The sequence below is a fragment of the Aspergillus karnatakaensis genome (assembly GCF_047715665.1).
Source record: "Aspergillus karnatakaensis strain CBS 102800 unplaced genomic scaffold BJY04scaffold_23, whole genome shotgun sequence".
Lineage (NCBI taxonomy): Eukaryota > Fungi > Ascomycota > Eurotiomycetes > Eurotiales > Aspergillaceae > Aspergillus > Aspergillus karnatakaensis.
The window spans coordinates 12,828-29,837 of NW_027395735.1; the positions used below are offsets into that span (position 1 = coordinate 12,828).

At 50.0% G+C, this 17,010-nt stretch overlaps 8 protein-coding genes across 8 annotated transcripts; 4 read left to right on the top strand and 4 right to left on the bottom strand.

Annotated features, from left to right (window-relative positions):
* Window positions 1–239: 239 nt before the first annotated feature.
* BJY04DRAFT_217991 (carbon-nitrogen hydrolase family protein) lies at window positions 240–1,310 on the top strand (the record flags this gene model as incomplete). Its single annotated transcript, XM_073716206.1, has 5 exons — window positions 240–251; window positions 321–413; window positions 471–754; window positions 805–883; window positions 954–1,310. The coding sequence occupies 5 exons, from the start codon at window positions 240–242 to the stop codon at window positions 1,308–1,310; spliced, it is 825 nt and encodes a 274-aa protein (XP_073571353.1).
* A 362-nt stretch (window positions 1,311–1,672) lies between these two features.
* On the bottom strand, window positions 1,673–2,103 carry BJY04DRAFT_217992 (uncharacterized protein; the record flags this gene model as incomplete). The annotated part of the gene is made up of 2 exons (XM_073716207.1): window positions 1,673–1,751; window positions 1,841–2,103. 2 exons carry the CDS (start codon window positions 2,101–2,103, stop codon window positions 1,673–1,675), a joined length of 342 nt encoding a protein of 113 aa, XP_073571354.1.
* Window positions 2,104–2,574: 471 nt separating this feature from the next.
* Window positions 2,575–4,311, top strand: BJY04DRAFT_188309 (bifunctional ATP-dependent DNA helicase/ssDNA endodeoxyribonuclease DNA2). Its single transcript, XM_073711196.1, has 2 exons — window positions 2,575–2,623; window positions 2,698–4,311. The coding sequence occupies exon 2, from the start codon at window positions 2,752–2,754 to the stop codon at window positions 4,297–4,299; it is 1,548 nt and encodes a 515-aa protein (XP_073571355.1). The 5' UTR covers window positions 2,575–2,623; window positions 2,698–2,751; the 3' UTR covers window positions 4,300–4,311.
* A 3,819-nt stretch (window positions 4,312–8,130) lies between these two features.
* BJY04DRAFT_217994 (ribonuclease P protein subunit p40) lies at window positions 8,131–9,676 on the bottom strand (the record flags this gene model as incomplete). Its single annotated transcript, XM_073716208.1, has 7 exons — window positions 8,131–8,353; window positions 8,421–8,757; window positions 8,813–8,959; window positions 9,018–9,119; window positions 9,172–9,234; window positions 9,316–9,460; window positions 9,530–9,676. The coding sequence occupies 7 exons, from the start codon at window positions 9,674–9,676 to the stop codon at window positions 8,131–8,133; spliced, it is 1,164 nt and encodes a 387-aa protein (XP_073571356.1).
* A 367-nt stretch (window positions 9,677–10,043) lies between these two features.
* BJY04DRAFT_227693 (WD repeat-containing protein) lies at window positions 10,044–11,444 on the top strand (the record flags this gene model as incomplete). Its single annotated transcript, XM_073718690.1, has 3 exons — window positions 10,044–10,336; window positions 10,403–10,715; window positions 10,779–11,444. Exons 1-3 carry the CDS (start codon window positions 10,218–10,220, stop codon window positions 11,442–11,444), a joined length of 1,098 nt encoding a protein of 365 aa, XP_073571357.1. The 5' UTR covers window positions 10,044–10,217.
* A 52-nt stretch (window positions 11,445–11,496) lies between these two features.
* On the top strand, window positions 11,497–11,845 carry BJY04DRAFT_54947 (uncharacterized protein). The gene has a single exon (XM_073720617.1). The coding sequence runs from the start codon at window positions 11,630–11,632 to the stop codon at window positions 11,804–11,806; it is 177 nt and encodes a 58-aa protein (XP_073571358.1). The 5' UTR covers window positions 11,497–11,629; the 3' UTR covers window positions 11,807–11,845.
* Window positions 11,846–11,884: 39 nt separating this feature from the next.
* BJY04DRAFT_217996 (putative C6 transcription factor Prf) lies at window positions 11,885–14,784 on the bottom strand (the record flags this gene model as incomplete). Its single annotated transcript, XM_073716209.1, has 6 exons — window positions 11,885–12,625; window positions 12,686–12,955; window positions 13,003–13,494; window positions 13,554–14,073; window positions 14,127–14,406; window positions 14,472–14,784. 6 exons carry the CDS (start codon window positions 14,782–14,784, stop codon window positions 11,885–11,887), a joined length of 2,616 nt encoding a protein of 871 aa, XP_073571359.1.
* Window positions 14,785–15,459: 675 nt separating this feature from the next.
* BJY04DRAFT_217997 (mitochondrial 54S ribosomal protein uL2m) lies at window positions 15,460–16,786 on the bottom strand (the record flags this gene model as incomplete). The annotated part of the gene is made up of 2 exons (XM_073716210.1): window positions 15,460–15,561; window positions 15,623–16,786. 2 exons carry the CDS (start codon window positions 16,784–16,786, stop codon window positions 15,460–15,462), a joined length of 1,266 nt encoding a protein of 421 aa, XP_073571360.1.
* Window positions 16,787–17,010: the final 224 nt, after the last annotated feature.

Consider the following 17,010-nt stretch of genomic DNA (forward strand, 5'->3'; position numbering starts at 1 on the left):
TGAGATCCGACTGCGCGGATCGAAATAGCTTTTAGAGAAAAAGCTGAGTTGTTGTAGTGGTATGAAGTTGTCGGATTCGGCGGCGATGATCTGATAATTCCGCACTTCACAGGCTGGGCCGAATCAGGAAAGTGTCCCGGTACTCCGGCGTTATCACATCAGGCCTCGCCTTGGAGACGTGATCTTGCCCTCTCAACATACCTCATATTACAATACTACTTACTACTTCAGAAACAAAGATGGCTATTGCAGTATGGCAAGCTCTTTTATGACCTCGGTGGTCATTCCACGGACGGTAGAACGTTGCTAACTACTGATAGGCCGTGGGGCAACTATGTTCGACTGCCAACGTCGCAGCCAATTTGGCTCAATGTCAAGTGCTTGTGCGGAAAGCAGTTGAGGCCGGAGCTAAAGTAGTTTCTGTCTAGAATCTTAGCTGCAAAATCATTTCTGACCGAACTATGTGCCAGGCACTCTTCCTCCCAGAGGCAGCGGACTATATCGGGTCATCTCCGGCAGAGACCATCTCGCTTGCTCGCCCAGTGCAGGACAGTGAATTCGTTCTGGGCTTACAGAAAGAGGCTCGAGATGCAGGACTGCATATCAATGTCGGTATACATGAGCCGGCATCGAATGACCGAGTCAAGAATACGCTCATCTGGATAGACAACACAGGCGCCATCGTCCAGCGATACCAGAAGGTCCATTTATTTGATGTCGACATCAAGGGAGGGCCTGTCTTGAAAGAGAGCGCGTGCGTTTTTTTCTCTTATCGTCTGTATGTGGTGGCTGATCAATATATAGGAGCGTTGAAAAAGGCTCAGAAATACTCCCCCCATTCGATACAGTACTCGGTCGAGTTGGTCTGTCCATTTGTTTTGATGTAAGTGCGCCGACGTACTCAAATTTCTTCACCTTCAGGGGACTGGTTTGCTTATACTTGATGACTTCAGTTACGCTTCCCAGAAATCAGTCTAGCTCTGAAGCGTCAGAACGCTCAGATTATCACGTACCCCTCCGCTTTTACAGTGCCCACTGGCAGGGCACATTGGGAAACACTTCTCCGAGCCAGAGCAATTGAGACGCAGTCATATGTTATCGCGGCCGCACAAGCAGGTCCCCATAACGAAAAAAGACGAAGCTATGGCCATTCTCTAATTGCAAACCCTTGGGGTGAGATTGTGGCTCAGCTTGGGGACCAGTATGAGGAGCCGCAAATTGCTGTTGCAGATATCGATTTAGATCTTCTGGCAAAGGTTAGGAGGGAAATGCCGCTGCTCAGAAGAACAGATATATACCCTGAGATATAGTTTAGAGGATAAAAAATAAACCAAGAGATATGCGATGGCCATAGCATAAAACTCATACTCTCCAATCGCTGTTCTCCTGCATCGAATGGGAAAAAATCGAAAGATATCTAAGGGTAAATGATGGTTTCTCTTCCTTTTCGTAACTCTAAAGCAAAGTGTGGGAATGTTTGTTTCATGATACAGTATGTCAGAATGCGCGCAGAGACAAGATAATAGAAAGAAAATCGAAAGAAACGAAGCAACCAACACCATCTAAGTCCAGGAAACGCGCATCTACCGAGATAGGTGCAACCACGCGACCGAGATCGTCTTTTCTGATCACTCTATGTACAATGTACAATAAATTCGGGCGGTAGCACAGTTCACTTCCGCTGAGGGTCCTCAAGAATACCTTCAGCTTCCAACCTCCGTCGGGCTTCTTCAAGAGCCCATGTTTGTATCCTATAGCATAAGTCAGCCGGGAGATTTCTACAAGTTGAGAGGCGGGTAGAGCTTAGAGAGCTCTTTGGAGCTAGATGCGGCAGACGTACGAGGTATCAGGCTTGAAGACGTATGCGACACCGGCAACGAGCAAGCTACCAATAAATCCGTAGTACCAAACGTTCTCCCAACCTTCCTTCACGTACTTCTGGCCCGGCTTAACACCGAACAGATACCCAGTCGGGGGGTCGTAGTGATCGCCATGGTCAGCGCCGCCGCGGAGGTTGCTTCGCGTGGAGAAGCTCTGGGTGCTCTGTGGGCTGCGACGAACGCAGCGGGCGCGAAGGCAATGTGACAATGGACGAACAGACATGTTGAGTGTGTGAAGCCTGCTTGAGACTAGTGACCAATCGACACAAGCGGTGGCGGTTATGGACTCCTGTCGGACAGAGTGCGGCAGAATCGTGGAGAGCAACCGAAGTGAGCTTCGGGTGTAGTTGTGTAAAAGGGAGAGGAGATGGCCCAATTGAGGAACCCCGAAGGAGACTCGGTCGTTGAGGTCGCAGGGAGCGGTTTGTAGAGGGGTGACGAGATGGACCGGTTGACGATGTTCAGAAGCCGCAAAAGGCCGATGGAGCCAAGCAGCTAGGCCAGATCGGGGCTGTCGGGTGTACCGCCTTCTGCCTTGCAACTCAGGCCATTAATTTTAGGCCTGAGGCACCAAGCCTGAGGCACTACCTAGGTAGTCCAGAACGCGTCGACGCGTAAAGAGCCAGGGCCCGCACCAACTCTTACATGCAGCAGTCTGGAATGATCCTGATTGAGTGGCCTGTTGTTGACTACTGTGATAAACAACAGTCCTATTGCCTCTTTCCTGCATCAACCAGTTCCAAGTAAGTTATTTCTGCTCCACTAAACTACTTTACACTTTACGCACGCGCTCTGTACTTACTCGAGCATCTCGTAGCCAGACCCCTCGAAATGCCCTGCTGCACTCTGCTTGCGGGGAGAACGCATCAATATGTATCCCGTCTATAGAGAACCCCCCCGCCCAATCCCAGCCTCCTCGGCTTCTCGCTCGAAGCTCAACGCCTTCCGTTATCAAAACACCAAAGAGAACGAAGCCGAGGCAATGCCTGAGGACGTATCTCCGAAGAAGGGGCATGGGAACAAGGAGAATCAGACATCTTGGATAAATGGTGTCGTGGAACCAGATGAGCCGAGTTCGAATCGTGAACAACATCCACAAGAGGCGGATACCAAACCTGTCAAAGACTGCCCTCAGACTCCCGGAAATCGACTACCTCTAGCGGACCTTATCGGCAATGCTGAAGACGCCTTCAGCCGAGCGCCTGTCCGGCAGGAGTTTACCCCAGAAGATTATGTTATCTGGCAACATGTTCCTCCCAGCTCAAACCCGAGTACGCAGACCCCGGCAACTCAAAGCAAGAAACGGCGCCACAGCTCGTCCCCTGGTAGCTCTCCCTTAGCTGGTTCTAAGAGGGCGCAAAAGGGGTCTTTCGACCTCCAGGCTTTCCAGGCTGTACTCAAAACTCCACAGAACGACCTTGCAACAGATTTGTGGAACAACTACGTTGCCAAAACAACAACCAACGTTACAGACCTTCAGCAACCACGCTTCGCGAACCTTCTTTCGTCTTCCCCGCATACACCGATCTCGGCCAGGTCTGCACAAGACTCCTCGGGTTTACGGCGATCAATTAGCTGCAATGCTGAATGGCCTAGTTCTAAGGCAAAGAAGCGGAAGACGGATGGGGAAAGTCATCCAACAGGCCGTGCTATATTCTCACGTACAAGGAGTCATCTGAACGTGCCAAAGGACTACAAGGCATCCAATTTCAGCTCTCTTGTCAAGGAAATGGAGAAGAGTCTGCAAAGAGTGGCCCCCAACCTACCGGATCCGTCCAAGCCTGCTCCTATTCAGGTATCCAACAAAGTAAGGCGAAGTCGGTCAGCATCACCACTTACAGCTAAAGTCGCCAATGCTCCTGTGGAAGAGCTCGCTCTTGGCGGCGATATGATTGAACTTCCTCGCGATTTCTCGAACGACAAGCCATTACAGGAATCCTCATCCGACTTTGGTGACGACGACCTAGATGATGACTTCCTTGAGCTAGCCGATGCTTCGATAGATCCTTTTGTGGAGCCCGTTCGGTCGCAAAGCTCCTTCTTGAAGCCGAGTGCAGAGCACCAACATGCTTTCCCTGCAGATGAAGCCGACCACTCATTTAATAAGGATTATCACTTACCGTCTCATTCAAATGAGAAACCACAGGTCAAATCTGCTGAAGTGGATGAATTTGACGATGATTTTGAAGAATTCTCAGACAATATAGAAGATATTCTCGCCGGATGTGACGAGACACCCAGCAACAAGCTCCCCAGAGTCATGCAACAGCCAAAAATTATAAACGAACCACAAAACGACACGAAAGACAAGTATACGACCTCTAGCGATGAATTCGATGACGATGATTTTGATCTGGACTGCCTGGATCAGCCTATGCCACAAGGTGAAGACAGCCTAGATGATGTTGGTCTTTCTTAGTGGATATACTCCTAAAGTCTTTGCTAAGTACTTTATAAATAGAACTATAAAAGCGGCAAAGCCATCAAGCGTTATTTGATCGTGGATATCGCCGAGTCTACTTATGCTACCCCAAAAGGACGCATGCAGCCAGAAAAGGTTTGCTATACTCACCTGAACCCCATAACTCGATCCCGAACTAACTCCGTAAGAAGGTTCTGTCGGTCCAAGATGAGATCACGAAACGTAAAAGAGTTATTGTGCTTCGAGACTCTTGGTATGATAGCCCGTGCGACAAAGACTCCTACATTCACTTGATCGGCGAATTTGACATGAAAGGGCACTGCATTGTCAACAACGCCCAAAATATGATCATCATTCACCCCGATCATCTGATCTCTGCTACAGTTGTCGCGGACTCGATCAGCTGCGAGCGACGAGCTGTGCTCCAAGACCGCATCAAGAGAACTTCTGATATTGGTAAACCCCAGGTTTTCGGAAATATCTTCCACGAGGTTTTCCAGGAAGCCATGAAACTGAATCAGTGGGACACATCATCATTAAGGGTATTGATCGAGGACGTTGCAGTCAAACACGTGGAAGAGCTATATCTTATCCATATGACTATCAGCGAGGCTGTCGATCATGTCATGGCAAGAGTCCCGGGTATACAACGATGGGCTGAGCTATTTCTTCGCCCAAGACCTGGCGTGAGTAAACTGGACCCTATACACTCAGTTTAACTAACACAAGGCAGTCACAATCATTTGTTGAGGACAGAAATAGCACTAAACTGAAGTTGAGTGTCAACAAACTTCTTGAGGTAGAAGAGCATATCTGGTCACCGATGTATGGCCTTAAAGGCAACGTCGACGCTACTGTGCAGGTCGCCTGCAATGAAGGCGAAGGCGAGAAGAACTTGATCGTACCTCTGGAACTCAAGACTGGAAATAAGGAGACAAATCAGGCACATAGAGCTCAAACCGCTCTGTACACCTTACTTCTCTCTGACCGTTACGGTAAGCTTTGATTTCAGCACTTTGATAGACCCTGCTGACGTTTACTCGAAGACGTGGAGGTTACGTTTGGGCTTCTGTACTACCTTGAGACATCAAAAATCATACGAATCCGTGGCATACGGCACGAGCTTCTCCATATGATTCAAGAAAGAAACCGCGTGGCCGGTTTCGTGCGCCACAGAACACATCTACCGCCAATGATCAAACGACCTTCAATGTGTGGCAACTGTTATTCCAAGACGGCTTGTTTCATATATCACAAACTTGCAGATGATGGAGACGGCGAAACCAGTGGTCTTGGTGACGAGTTTGTACAGGCAATGGAGCATTTGGGCCCAGTACATCGGGATTTTTTCCGGAAATGGGACGACCTTCTCACGAAAGAAGAAATAAGTATGATGCGATTCAAGAGAGAGCTTTGGACGCTCCTCAGCCATGAGCGAGAAGCTCTCGGGCGATGCTTCGGAAACATTGTCATTGAGCCTGGAACAGCTTGCGAAGACAAAGATGGAACAAAAATAAATCGATATCGCTACACATTTACCAAGAAACAGCAATCGCCTAGCTTTTCGTTTGCAGAGTCCCAGATAACGATTGGAGAACCAATTGTCATTTCGGATGAGCAAGGCCACTTCGCCCTAGCTAATGGGTACGTGGTGCAAATAAGCCCTAGGCGTATCACCGTCGCGGTAGATCGAAAGCTTCACAACGCCAGAACAAGATCAAGCGGTTTCAATTCGAAAACGAATCAGTCGTTCAGGGGCATCATGGAAATAACCGATGGCAGCGCTCCTTCAACTGCATCTCCCACGGAGCCGGAAGAAGAGGCTCTCTATCGATTGGATAAAGATGAGTTCAGCAACGGCATGGCTATCGTTCGAAGCAATCTTGTTGCGATGATGGAAAAGGATCTATTTCAAGCAGGACAGCTGCGGAGACTTATCGTCGATGGGCTACCGCCCTCTTTTAAGCCCGAAGTTCCTGAGCTAGCCGGTCTAGACAAAGCAGGGTTGAATATTGATCAGAAACAGGCAATCAGCAAAGTCATGAGCGCGAAAGACTATGCACTAGTACTGGGCATGCCAGGTACAGGAAAGACTACAACTATCGCCCACATTATTCGAGCTCTCGTTGCTCAAGGAAAGAGCGTTCTTTTGACTTCCTATACTCATACCGCTGTCGATAACATTCTTTTGAAGATACGTGACGACAAAATGCGCATCCTCCGCATTGGAGCTGTTACAAAGGTACATTCTGAAGTGCATCAGTTTGCTGAACTAGCAGCTGCACCCAAAACGACCATCGAGGAGCTCAAATCTGCTTACGAGGACTCACAGGTGGTCGCAACCACATGTTTAGGAGTGGGTCATCAGATATTCAACAACCGCGTCTTCGATTACTGCATCGTTGATGAAGCATCTCAGATTACACTACCAGTCTGTCTGGGGCCTATCCGAATGGCTAAGACATTTATCCTTGTGGGTGATCACTATCAGCTTCCTCCATTGGTGCAAAATAAGGAAGCACAGGCCGGTGGACTGGATGTTAGTCTATTCAAGCTGCTTTCCGATTCCCATCCTTCCTCTGTGGTGAACCTCGAGCATCAGTACCGAATGTGCGAGGATATCATGCTTCTCTCGAATACCCTCATCTACTCGGGGCGACTCAAATGCGGCACCCCTCAAGTCGCAGCTCGCTCGCTAGAAATTCCCAACATCGGCGGCCTCAAGCAACATCATCTCCACGACTTCTCCCAAGCCAGTAGAAGCCGCCAACTATGCCTAGGTACAGGCCAAGGCCGCTGCTGGCTCCGAGATTTAGTCGACCCCTCGGCTAAAACTTACCTCGTCAACACAGATACACTCTCCCCTCCCGCGCGCGATATCACGAGTGGATCACGCATCGTAAACCCCACAGAAGCAACGCTCTGCACCCAACTCGTTGAAGCCTTCATCTCATGCGGCATTCCAGCTCGCAGCATCGGTGTGATAACCTTCTACCGCAGTCAACTCTCCCTTCTTAAGCAAAATCTGCGCCATCACCTTCCCGCCCTCGAAATGCACACCGCAGACAAATTCCAAGGCCGAGACAAGGAAGTAATCATCCTTAGTTGCGTGCGCAGCAACCAAGATAATTATGTCGGTGACTTGCTTAGCGACTGGCGTCGCGTGAACGTCGCCTTTACTCGAGCACGCACAAAGCTACTTGTTCTCGGAAGCAAGAACACCCTCCGCAATGGAAATGAGCTTCTAGGAAAATACGTGAAACTCGTTGAGCAGCGAGGCTGGGTCTATGACCTGCCAAAAAATGCGGCTGAGAATCATATTTTTGATGATGTGCCTCTCTCCACTTATGATCGATTCACGCCTAGTCCGAAGAAAAGCTCACCTGTCAAGAAAATCCCGCGGAACCCACTGAGTCCTGTGCAGGGGCGACTTACTGCATCAGGGGGGCTCAAGAAGCCCGCGAAGAAAGGGATGAAAATGTTAAGTGGGCAGAAGATTTTGGGTAATCGGCCGGTCTTACAGGATGTGGTTAACGATCTCGTCGGGTGATTTTGATTATTTGACATTCTTCTTGCTTTGAATAGTTGATGTTGTAAGTTTGATGGGTTTGTGTTATTGCTTTGGCGTCTGAGGATGGGATGGATATTCATACTCTTGGACGATTAGGAGTATGGTTGATTAGGGCTTTTATTGGATTGTATTCCTTGGTGTATTGGACTAGGGGCATGTGATAGCTTACGAGCCGGCATAATTATTAAACGAATAGTCTGTCAACGAAATATACTGGACGCAAACATCACGCGTCCGTCTGGTAGAGATTTATATTCCTATAGTATTGAAGCGCCAACAAACTCCCAACAAATATAGTGTCGGAGCCCGTCAGCCTTCGCATGCTCACCCTCCTCGGTGCTTCCACTGATACCCGAATTCGCAGGCGGCAAGGCCATGATCGTATACCCGTCCTTACCCTCAACAGCATCTCTCCCTAACGCACTCGCAGAGAGCGCAAACCAAGCTGGCGTGTTTTGTGTACGAGGTGCAGTTTTCCGGCTAGAAACAGTTCCTGGTTAGCACTCCTATATCTTATAGGCGGAATTGATAGAACGGGTAATCATACAAGAGTGTGATAAAGAGCTGCAATATCCACTTCGGGGGGATGAAGCCGTGCCATCTTAGGCTTATTAGGTCAGATACGCCGGAATCACCTATCTCTGGTGCATCGTATCGGCATAGGTATGGATCTACATCGTCGTTTGCGAACACTCGTTGAGAGCCAAGGGATATTAGGCCTAGCCATTCGGAAACTTCGTAGCTGATATCTTTGAGGTCTGACTCGGTGGTTTGGTTTGTTACATTTAGGTTTTGGAAGGAGGGGGTGGTGATGTTTTCGTGGGTTGTTGGGAGTGGTTTGCAGGGGATTATTTCGGGGCTGTTGCCCTTCAGAAAAGGATCACCTAGATTGAGCATCAGCATGATCGAGTAGCATATTCAAGATTCGAAAATCAGTACCTTCTGACACACCTGAGTATTCCGTTCCCAGGTCAAAGAAGAGCCATGTTACAGGCTTGTTCAGAACATTCTTGAAGGCCCACTCTATTCTCTGAAAGCCCTTTTTGCCATGCAGCATCGATGGGAGTCGCAGATTCAGCTCAATAACTGCAATGCTCGTCAGCCGGAGTTTCAACAGGAACAAATCTTGCGCAAAGATACGTACGAAATCGTTCTTTTGCATGTTTCTTTCCACCGGTGCGGATGGATTTTCCTGTCAGTCCAGTCTTTTCGTAGTCTTCTTTGCCGAGCTCTAACTTTAAAGTGCCTGTGGTTGGGGTCAGCTTCAGTTCCCTTGAGAAGGGTTTGTGGCCTCTTACCATCTTGGAGGGTATACACATTGTCCAGCCCTGAGCGACCTTCCGATATCATAAGTACGTTCCCTAGAAGGAAAAGTTAGATATCAGTGATAAAGAAGCCCGTCTATGGGAGCAAGGGGTTAGGGTTGGAGGTCTCCAAAGTACCTTTTTTTATATAACTATTGAAGAAATCTCCCTCAACCAAGGATGATAGAGACATTGAAACTCGAGCATAGCTGGGCTCCTGCAAGTTGGAATCCAGCCCTCTTTGTATAGTCGAATACACCTCTTTAGGCATGGTGACCTCGACCTTGACATTCGTTTAGCAAATGACCCCTACTGTGAGATCACAGCAGTATTAAGGTCAGGGAGCACATACTGTATGCACAAATGGCAGCCCCACGATAGCTGAGAAAGGTGCTTTATTGCTAGGAGGTTGCTTAGGGTCGATGAACGGAGGCAGTTGGCCAACAGCTGTGTAGCACTTTTCACGCTTGGAGGCGTCATCGTCTTCGAGTTCAAACATGATGGCTAATTTCAGAAGCTCGACAGCTATTGCTTTCGGGTAGAGTCAAAGGCAGAGAATCAATGATGAGTGCGCTCGCGTTCCCTTTGCAGTCGAGATCCAATTCGCGCGGTGAGATTTTATAAGCGCAAGCTAGGATGATGTATGGATTCTGTTCGCACTTGTATACTTTAGGACATATCGCTCAGAGCTATCAGAAACAAAAGTGCAGATAGCTTCATATATGCACCGGTATACCAAGATGGATGTTCAACAGATTTAGATTTATGTACTGCCTCAGGCACTAAGGCCGCCATGTCACGGGCGATTGTCTGAAAATCAGTAGCGATGATCCGTTTGAGCTCTCAAGCTTCAATCTCACGCTTTGTCTCTATTTGTTCTCCTCTACGCTCGTTCTTGTCTGAGTATTGCTGTCGCAATATTTTTTCACTCACGATAATTGGCGTCTTTACCCAATCTCTACCTCTTCGTACGAGATCTCCAGCGACACCTGCCCCTCGGGGCCCGTATAAGCTCCGCAGCTACACAAGCGCCATATAAAATGGCTCCTCCCCCTCCGCGGCGGAGTCTAATCCCCAAGGAGCGGTTCAGCTTTGCCTTCGGCTCCTTAAGAACACAAAGTTATCAAGATCCCTCGGCGAAGGGGCCTGGATCTCACACGTACGTTTCGGCGGAGGGCTACTCTCTCACGAGACGCGGACGCTCATGCGTATAGGAACACTACAGAATCCGAACAATTGCCTGGAATCCTACTGGAGCGCTTATAGCTACAGGGTCCGCCGATCGTACACTCAGAATCTGGAACCCAGAACGCTCGCAAGCGAGATATTCCACGGAACTGCGCGGCCATACCGGTGGGATAGAAAAGGTCCTCTTCAACCCGGCGCGAGACTCAGAGCTAGCTAGCTGCTCTAGCGATGGCACAGTACGGATATGGGATGTACGTACCAAGACGTGTGTCAGCCGTTTAGACGTTGGGGGTGAGGCGTTCACTTTGTCTTGGTCCGCCGATGGCAACGTCTTGATTGCGGGGAGAAAGGTAATATAGTCCTCGCCAGGCTCAGGTCATTGTTGTCGCTAACACACATCTGTGCAATTGCAGGATGACACCCTCGTACCAATCTCTATAGAATTTCCTTCATCACCAAATATAATCTCCGGCGGGACCTCACAGCCCGCAACCACAACCTACAAAACGGTCGACCCGCATCCCCAACCCATCCAAACAAACGCAACGACCTTCTCCCACCATATCCCGACCGAGTCCTCACCAAACCGCCACCTCTTCGCCACGACAGGTGACGGCACTGTCAAACTCCTCTCTTACCCCTCCTTCGAAACCCTCCACACCCTGCACGCCCACACCTCCGCGTGTCTCTCAATCAGCCTCGCCCCAACAGGCCGCTACCTCGCCATCGGAGGGAGCGACGCCCTGATCTCCCTCTGGGACACAACAGAGTGGATCTGCCGGCGCACCGTCTCAAGCGCGAACGGCGGCGCCATACGCGGTGTGAGCTTCAGTTTCGACGGGCGGTTCATCTGCGGTGCTTGCGATGAGGTCGGGTGCGGCGGTAACGGCATTGAGATCTTCCATGCGGAGACTGGAGAAAGCGTGCATACTGTCCCTACAGGCGGAGGATCAAATACGGGGGTTCCGGCTGTGGCGTGGCATCCGAGCCGGTATTGGTTGGCTTATTCGACGACGGCGGATTTGTCGGGGCCTGGGGGGTTGAGGATTGTGGGTGCTGCTGGGGGTGGGAACATTTAAGTAGCTACGATTGTTGGTGGTGTTGTGTAGGGTTGTTTTATTGGTTTTGTGTGTAGGATGGCTGCTATTTATTGCATTGCATTGATACCTGGCATATATCGCTTTATATACAATTACGAGAGAACGAAACACAACAGTCACCCACAACTTCGTCCTAACTGCAATCAATCTTGACGCAGAGACAAATGATCGTTTTGAGACGAGATTGCATATGTTCATTCATATCCGCAAAGACCCAACCGATAATACCCATTCGAGTCCAGTCCAGTATTAAACCGACCCATATCTACAACCCAACCTATAAAATCCGCCAAATCAACACCTGCCGACCCATTAACTCCGATATTTCCACAAGTCATTAGTATATCATAAAACAAAGACATATATATATGTGCGACGTCGTATCAACAAAACCCAAGGATAGCCGTCAAAGACCTCGATCACGGCAACGGTGAAGGGTTCCACGTGCCCCCAGAACCTAGGATGTGCGCCCACTGAGCTCCGCTGAATCCATCCATGTCGGTCGTCATGAGATCGAGTTCCTCGGCATTGGGATCGTTCGGGTCACCGTTAACGTTTATTGGGAAGTCCCATGCTGAGGGCATATTTGGAGTTCGATCGGTGACTGAAGAGGGGTGGATAGAGTTCATGTTGAAGAGCGGGTTGCTCGTATTGGTGGTATTTGAATCTTGATTAGAATTGTTGTTTTGGTTTGAAGTGTCGATGAATTGATTGAGGTTTGTTGCGTCGAAGGTTGTAGGGTCTTGAACAGAGGTACTCAGGGATCGGGAGGAAGGTTGTGATTGTTTTGGGGATGAGGAGCGGTCTGTGCGCATGAATGATGTCGATGAGGAGGAGTTCATAGTTGAGGGTGTGGAGCTCTCCGGGGCGGAGTTGGTTACGTCGTGAAAGCGGGAAGGGGGTTCGATGTCGAAGAGCATGCCTGTGGTGTTCTCGCCGGGGATAAAGGGTGCTTTGCTGAAACCGGGGAGGTTGCTTGTCCGTGCTAAGGGCGGTACCGTGGCTGTGTTTGAGTGCTGCGTGGGTGCTCGTTGGCGGCTGGGTAGACAAACAGGTAAATTGGCTCGATTGGGATTTTTGGGCTCCCAGGCTGAACACCCGGCGTCCATATTTTTATCGACATTGAGTGGCCGTCTCAGCGTCCCTATATGCGGGGCGGTCTATGCATTCAATGTGAGTTATGTATATCCTTCCGGGGCTTATGAGCGTTGTACACATACCTCTCCGTATCCATGAGTTTCAAAAACTGACTTTGGTCCCACTTTGTTAGCGCTTGGTATTCGGATATCTTGAAACGCTGTTCCCTCAATATCAACCTCTAACTGAACAAGAAAAGATTCCGTAAGGGGGTTCTGGTTTTTAAGAGCGTCGAGGACAGCAAAAACGAATTGCAGTGACGAACGAGCAGCCATATCATCCGGACGGAACTTCAAGTACTGCACGAAGACACGCGCTGCGACATACACACAAAATGATATGAAAGGATTCATCTAAGAACGATTAGCTTTAGCTGGAAGAGCTAGTCTTGTAAACTTACTTTGCTCATATCCATGGAGCTGACCATCTTCATGATGCTAGAAATCTGGTCCGCCGCGACAATGCATCTCCGTTTGCTTTCTAAAATGATCTGCTCTGGCATGCCGTTCTTTTCGGCCTTGAAAATTGCCGCTTGGTGGAGGCACACTGTGGATGTGTGGACGGCCAAATTACAGAAGAGTACATTCGCATCGGCCATCCCGGCGGGGAGCCGCAGGTGGCTCGGCATCGAGAGCGCAAAGTGAAGTAGGATATTATCATGCGATCTATGTCGCTGCCAGAAAACACCATTGAGGTCACTGTCATTGTCTTGTGGTTCTGGGCGATGGAGATGTGTCAAGTTTCGGCCTAGTAGGCAAGATACAAAAGCGACACTTGCGAATGGCGAGAGAGTTGATAGCTCCTCACCCAGCAGCACATCACCCAGGCGGGCGGTTTTCTCTGGTTTGCCGTTGATAAACGCTTCTTCACTTGAGGGTAGGTTTGTCATGATCTATTAACTTTGATCAGTTCCTGTAGGCGTATTAGGTTGTCATGTTGGGTATAACTGACATCTCGCTCATCAATGCAAGTGGGCCATCCAGTCCCAATACTTGCGTATCGGTCAATAGAAAAAGTCATCCAGAAAACCCTCCGCCGCTCCTCTTTCTCCGTCCAGTCTCTCGGGGGCGGCAGGCACTGTTTCACCTCTAGGCCGTCGCCATCTAGACGATGCAAGCCAAGCATAACAGCTAGCCTCGCGGCTACACCGGTGCTCAGCCATGCCCGGGGAAAGAACATCATCTTATACTCGTAGCAGCCGATGAGGAGCCATGTCTGGCAATGCGCAAGAGTGAGGACGCTTTCTCCAAGACCTTTCATCTGATCGAGCTCGGCGTACTTCCGAGCTCTTTGGTAGAAGAGAGAATGGAGGTTAGAGTACTTCTCACTAGTAGCTGCTGCATGGCACCAAACTATATATTGTAAGCATGCAGGAGGACGGGAATTGGGAGCGAAATCCATGGCAGCCATGAACCGAGGCCGGTGGATAACGGGCACAAAGTTATGGGTTTTCTCGAAATAGATCTGGTTCCTGCCGTGGGAATGAGAAGTGCGCTCACTGAGAGACGCGGAGAGAACACATACAGCTCATTCACCACTTCACGAGCTGGGAGAGGCTCCTCCAGCCCCAGGCTGATCATGTCCCAGCCAAAATTGTTCGCTGCATCTACTCCCTCCGGAGTGAAGGATGAGGATGGGCCGGTCGCTGATGGATTCTCGACCGGGGATATTGAGTTGTTCATGCTATTTCCTATTGCGTGCAGCTCGGCGCCGGTAGGTTCGTTTGGCAAGCTCACGGGGAAGCTAGATACCTGAGCCTGTGGCACACCGGGTTCCTGGGTTTTCAATAACGTTTCGACCTGGGCTGTAGTTCAGAGACAGCGTCAGCAATTAAACCATGACTGTGCATACCCATGCCTCAGAACATACCCAACCGAGCCTCCAACTGCTTCACATATCCCCGTTTTGGTCCACTTTTCTTGCGCGCCTCATCGTATGTGCATCCATGGCCCAACCGAGAGCAAGTTCCACAGCTAGGCTTCCTTCCATCGCATCTAAGCTTCCTCCGCCGACAGACCGCACAGGCGATGCGCTTCGGCCGGGGAATGGAGCTGCTGTCGCCGTTTCCAGGACTGGTCGCAGCTTGGGGAAATTGGTGGTCTGGCTTGATTTGTCCGGGTTGAAATGAAGCAAAATCGTGGTTGATCTGCGGCTGGTTTTGATTGTCGAGATAACCCGCCATGGCGTTTCGTGATGCCGTGGGGCACGGCGCTACGGCGAGCAGAATTCAAGGGGAGTGCGGGAGTTGGGACTTCAAGAGGTGCTCAACCTCAAATCGCAAACGAAGTGTCGACAGGCCTGGAGACCCCGCATAGACGGGGGATCCAGCGTGGAGTCGGTGATGATTCGGTTGGGAAATGAAATTGACAGATGGATGAATAATAAAGCTGGAGGAACTTAGGACGATGGGGGATAGGCAGCACTGCGCCACGCATCGATTGCTCAACGGTCCTTCTCCCTCTTAGGAAAAAATCAAGCGCGGATACGAGCTGTCTTCTCTCGGCGGTATTGAACTTTTCTAGAAGACTGAAGAAAGCTTTGCAGTGCTCTTCATCTCAGTCGATTATGCAATACCCAAAGCAAATTCACGTGCTTTTGATGGCCCCATTCCTGACATCCTTCTTTCATTTACTCTGTACATCCCGACGAAGAGGAAAGTTCAGAACTCCATGGGCCCAGGAAGTGAATAAACTTATGTATTCTATTGGACATAATGTACAAACAACGCCGCCGGAACAACCAAGTGAACTCGGTCCAAGAGAATAGTTGGGACATATAAGAGCGACATGTCCTGAATGCAGTAGGTATAACATTCATATAATACAATTGCAGGAACTTGAGAAGAGCAGAAACATGCCTAGTTGTATCCTCTGCGACGCTTACCTTGGTTACGAACTCTCGGCACGACAACAGCTTTGTTGACCTTCCACTTGGGACGAGTCTTGTAACCGGATTTGGCCTGTATAATTCATCAGTACGCTAAAAAATAGATTGATAGTAAGCGTGTCATGTTCACGTACCGGCAGACCCCAAGGACTCTTTGGATCGACATTTCCCTTCGACTTGCCTCGTCCACCACCATGAGGATGGTCCATGGCGTTCATAGCAAGACCACGGACCGTCGGCCGAATGTTCAACCAGCGTGATCGCCCTGCCTTTCCTAGCTGCGTGTACTCGTAGTTCGGGTTGCTAGCGACACCAATGGTGGCACAGCAGTCTTTATGAATGAGGCGAACCTCACCACTTTGCAAACGGATGGTAACATGCTGCTCAATCCGCTCCAGCTTTTGTTTCTCGCGCTGCGACATCCGCTTCTTTGGTTTCGGTTTCGCCTCGCCCTCGCCATCAGCTTCAGCTTCAACTTCAGGCTCTGGTTCTTGACGCTCTTGTGCAGCGGCATTTGCTAGGACATTGCTACCTTTGCTGATAACCGTCGCATAGGTTCCAGCGCTACGGCATAGCTGCCCTCCCTTACCGGGATACAGCCCGACATTGAATACCAGCGTACCGACTGGAATCATGTGTAGGGGCATGCAGTTTCCTCTCCAGGCAGTTCTAGCCGCTAGGACACCAGGGTCCACACTCCCTCCCATACTCTTCCACAGTTCTTCAGGGATACCGGCCATATAACTCTGCACAACATCACCCGCTCTCATACCGTCTGCTGCCAGAATATAACTCGCTTTTTGGGTTGCTTTACACCGAAGGAGGGCGATATGAGCACTCCGCCCAGGGTCGTGTTCAATGCGCTCGACAAGATGCGGACCGGGAGCATCTCGATTGAAGTCGACAATTCGAATGCGGCGCTTGTGTCCACCACCGTGATGTCGGACGGTGACCCTACCACTATTATTCCGGCCTCCCTTAGCGTGACCTCGTTTGGGAAACGTCAACTTGTGTACCGGGCGGCCTTTCCACAAATGATCGTTAATGGGCCTCCGCAGATGCCGAACACCAGGAGTACGGGGAGTGTAAGTTCGCAACTTAGCGCCGGAGTCTTCACGGGTAGGAGGGGGTGCAAATGAAATGCTAGGATCAAAGGTCGAGCTCGAAGGTTCGGCGGGAGACAGCGATGGAGTTTCTGCTTGTTTCTGCGTACTTGTGGAGAAGGCACGAGGGGGTATGGTGGGCAAGCATCGTAGTGGCAGTCTCAGGCTCCTGAGAGCAATCCGTGGCTGTAGCATGTTGGAGAATCTGTTTTGTGTAGAAATAATCAATTGACCCGGATATAGTGTACGGGACAAGTCGAGGCGGATCCGATCACTGCTGGACCATGCTCGGACTGACAAAGGATACAATTGAACAAAAAAGTGCGGAGCCCGTTGAGTCCGCAAGCCCCAGACCGGCTGAATTGTTGTTGGGGAACCGTGAGAAATCGCAACAGTACCTGCACCGTCAACCTCATCGA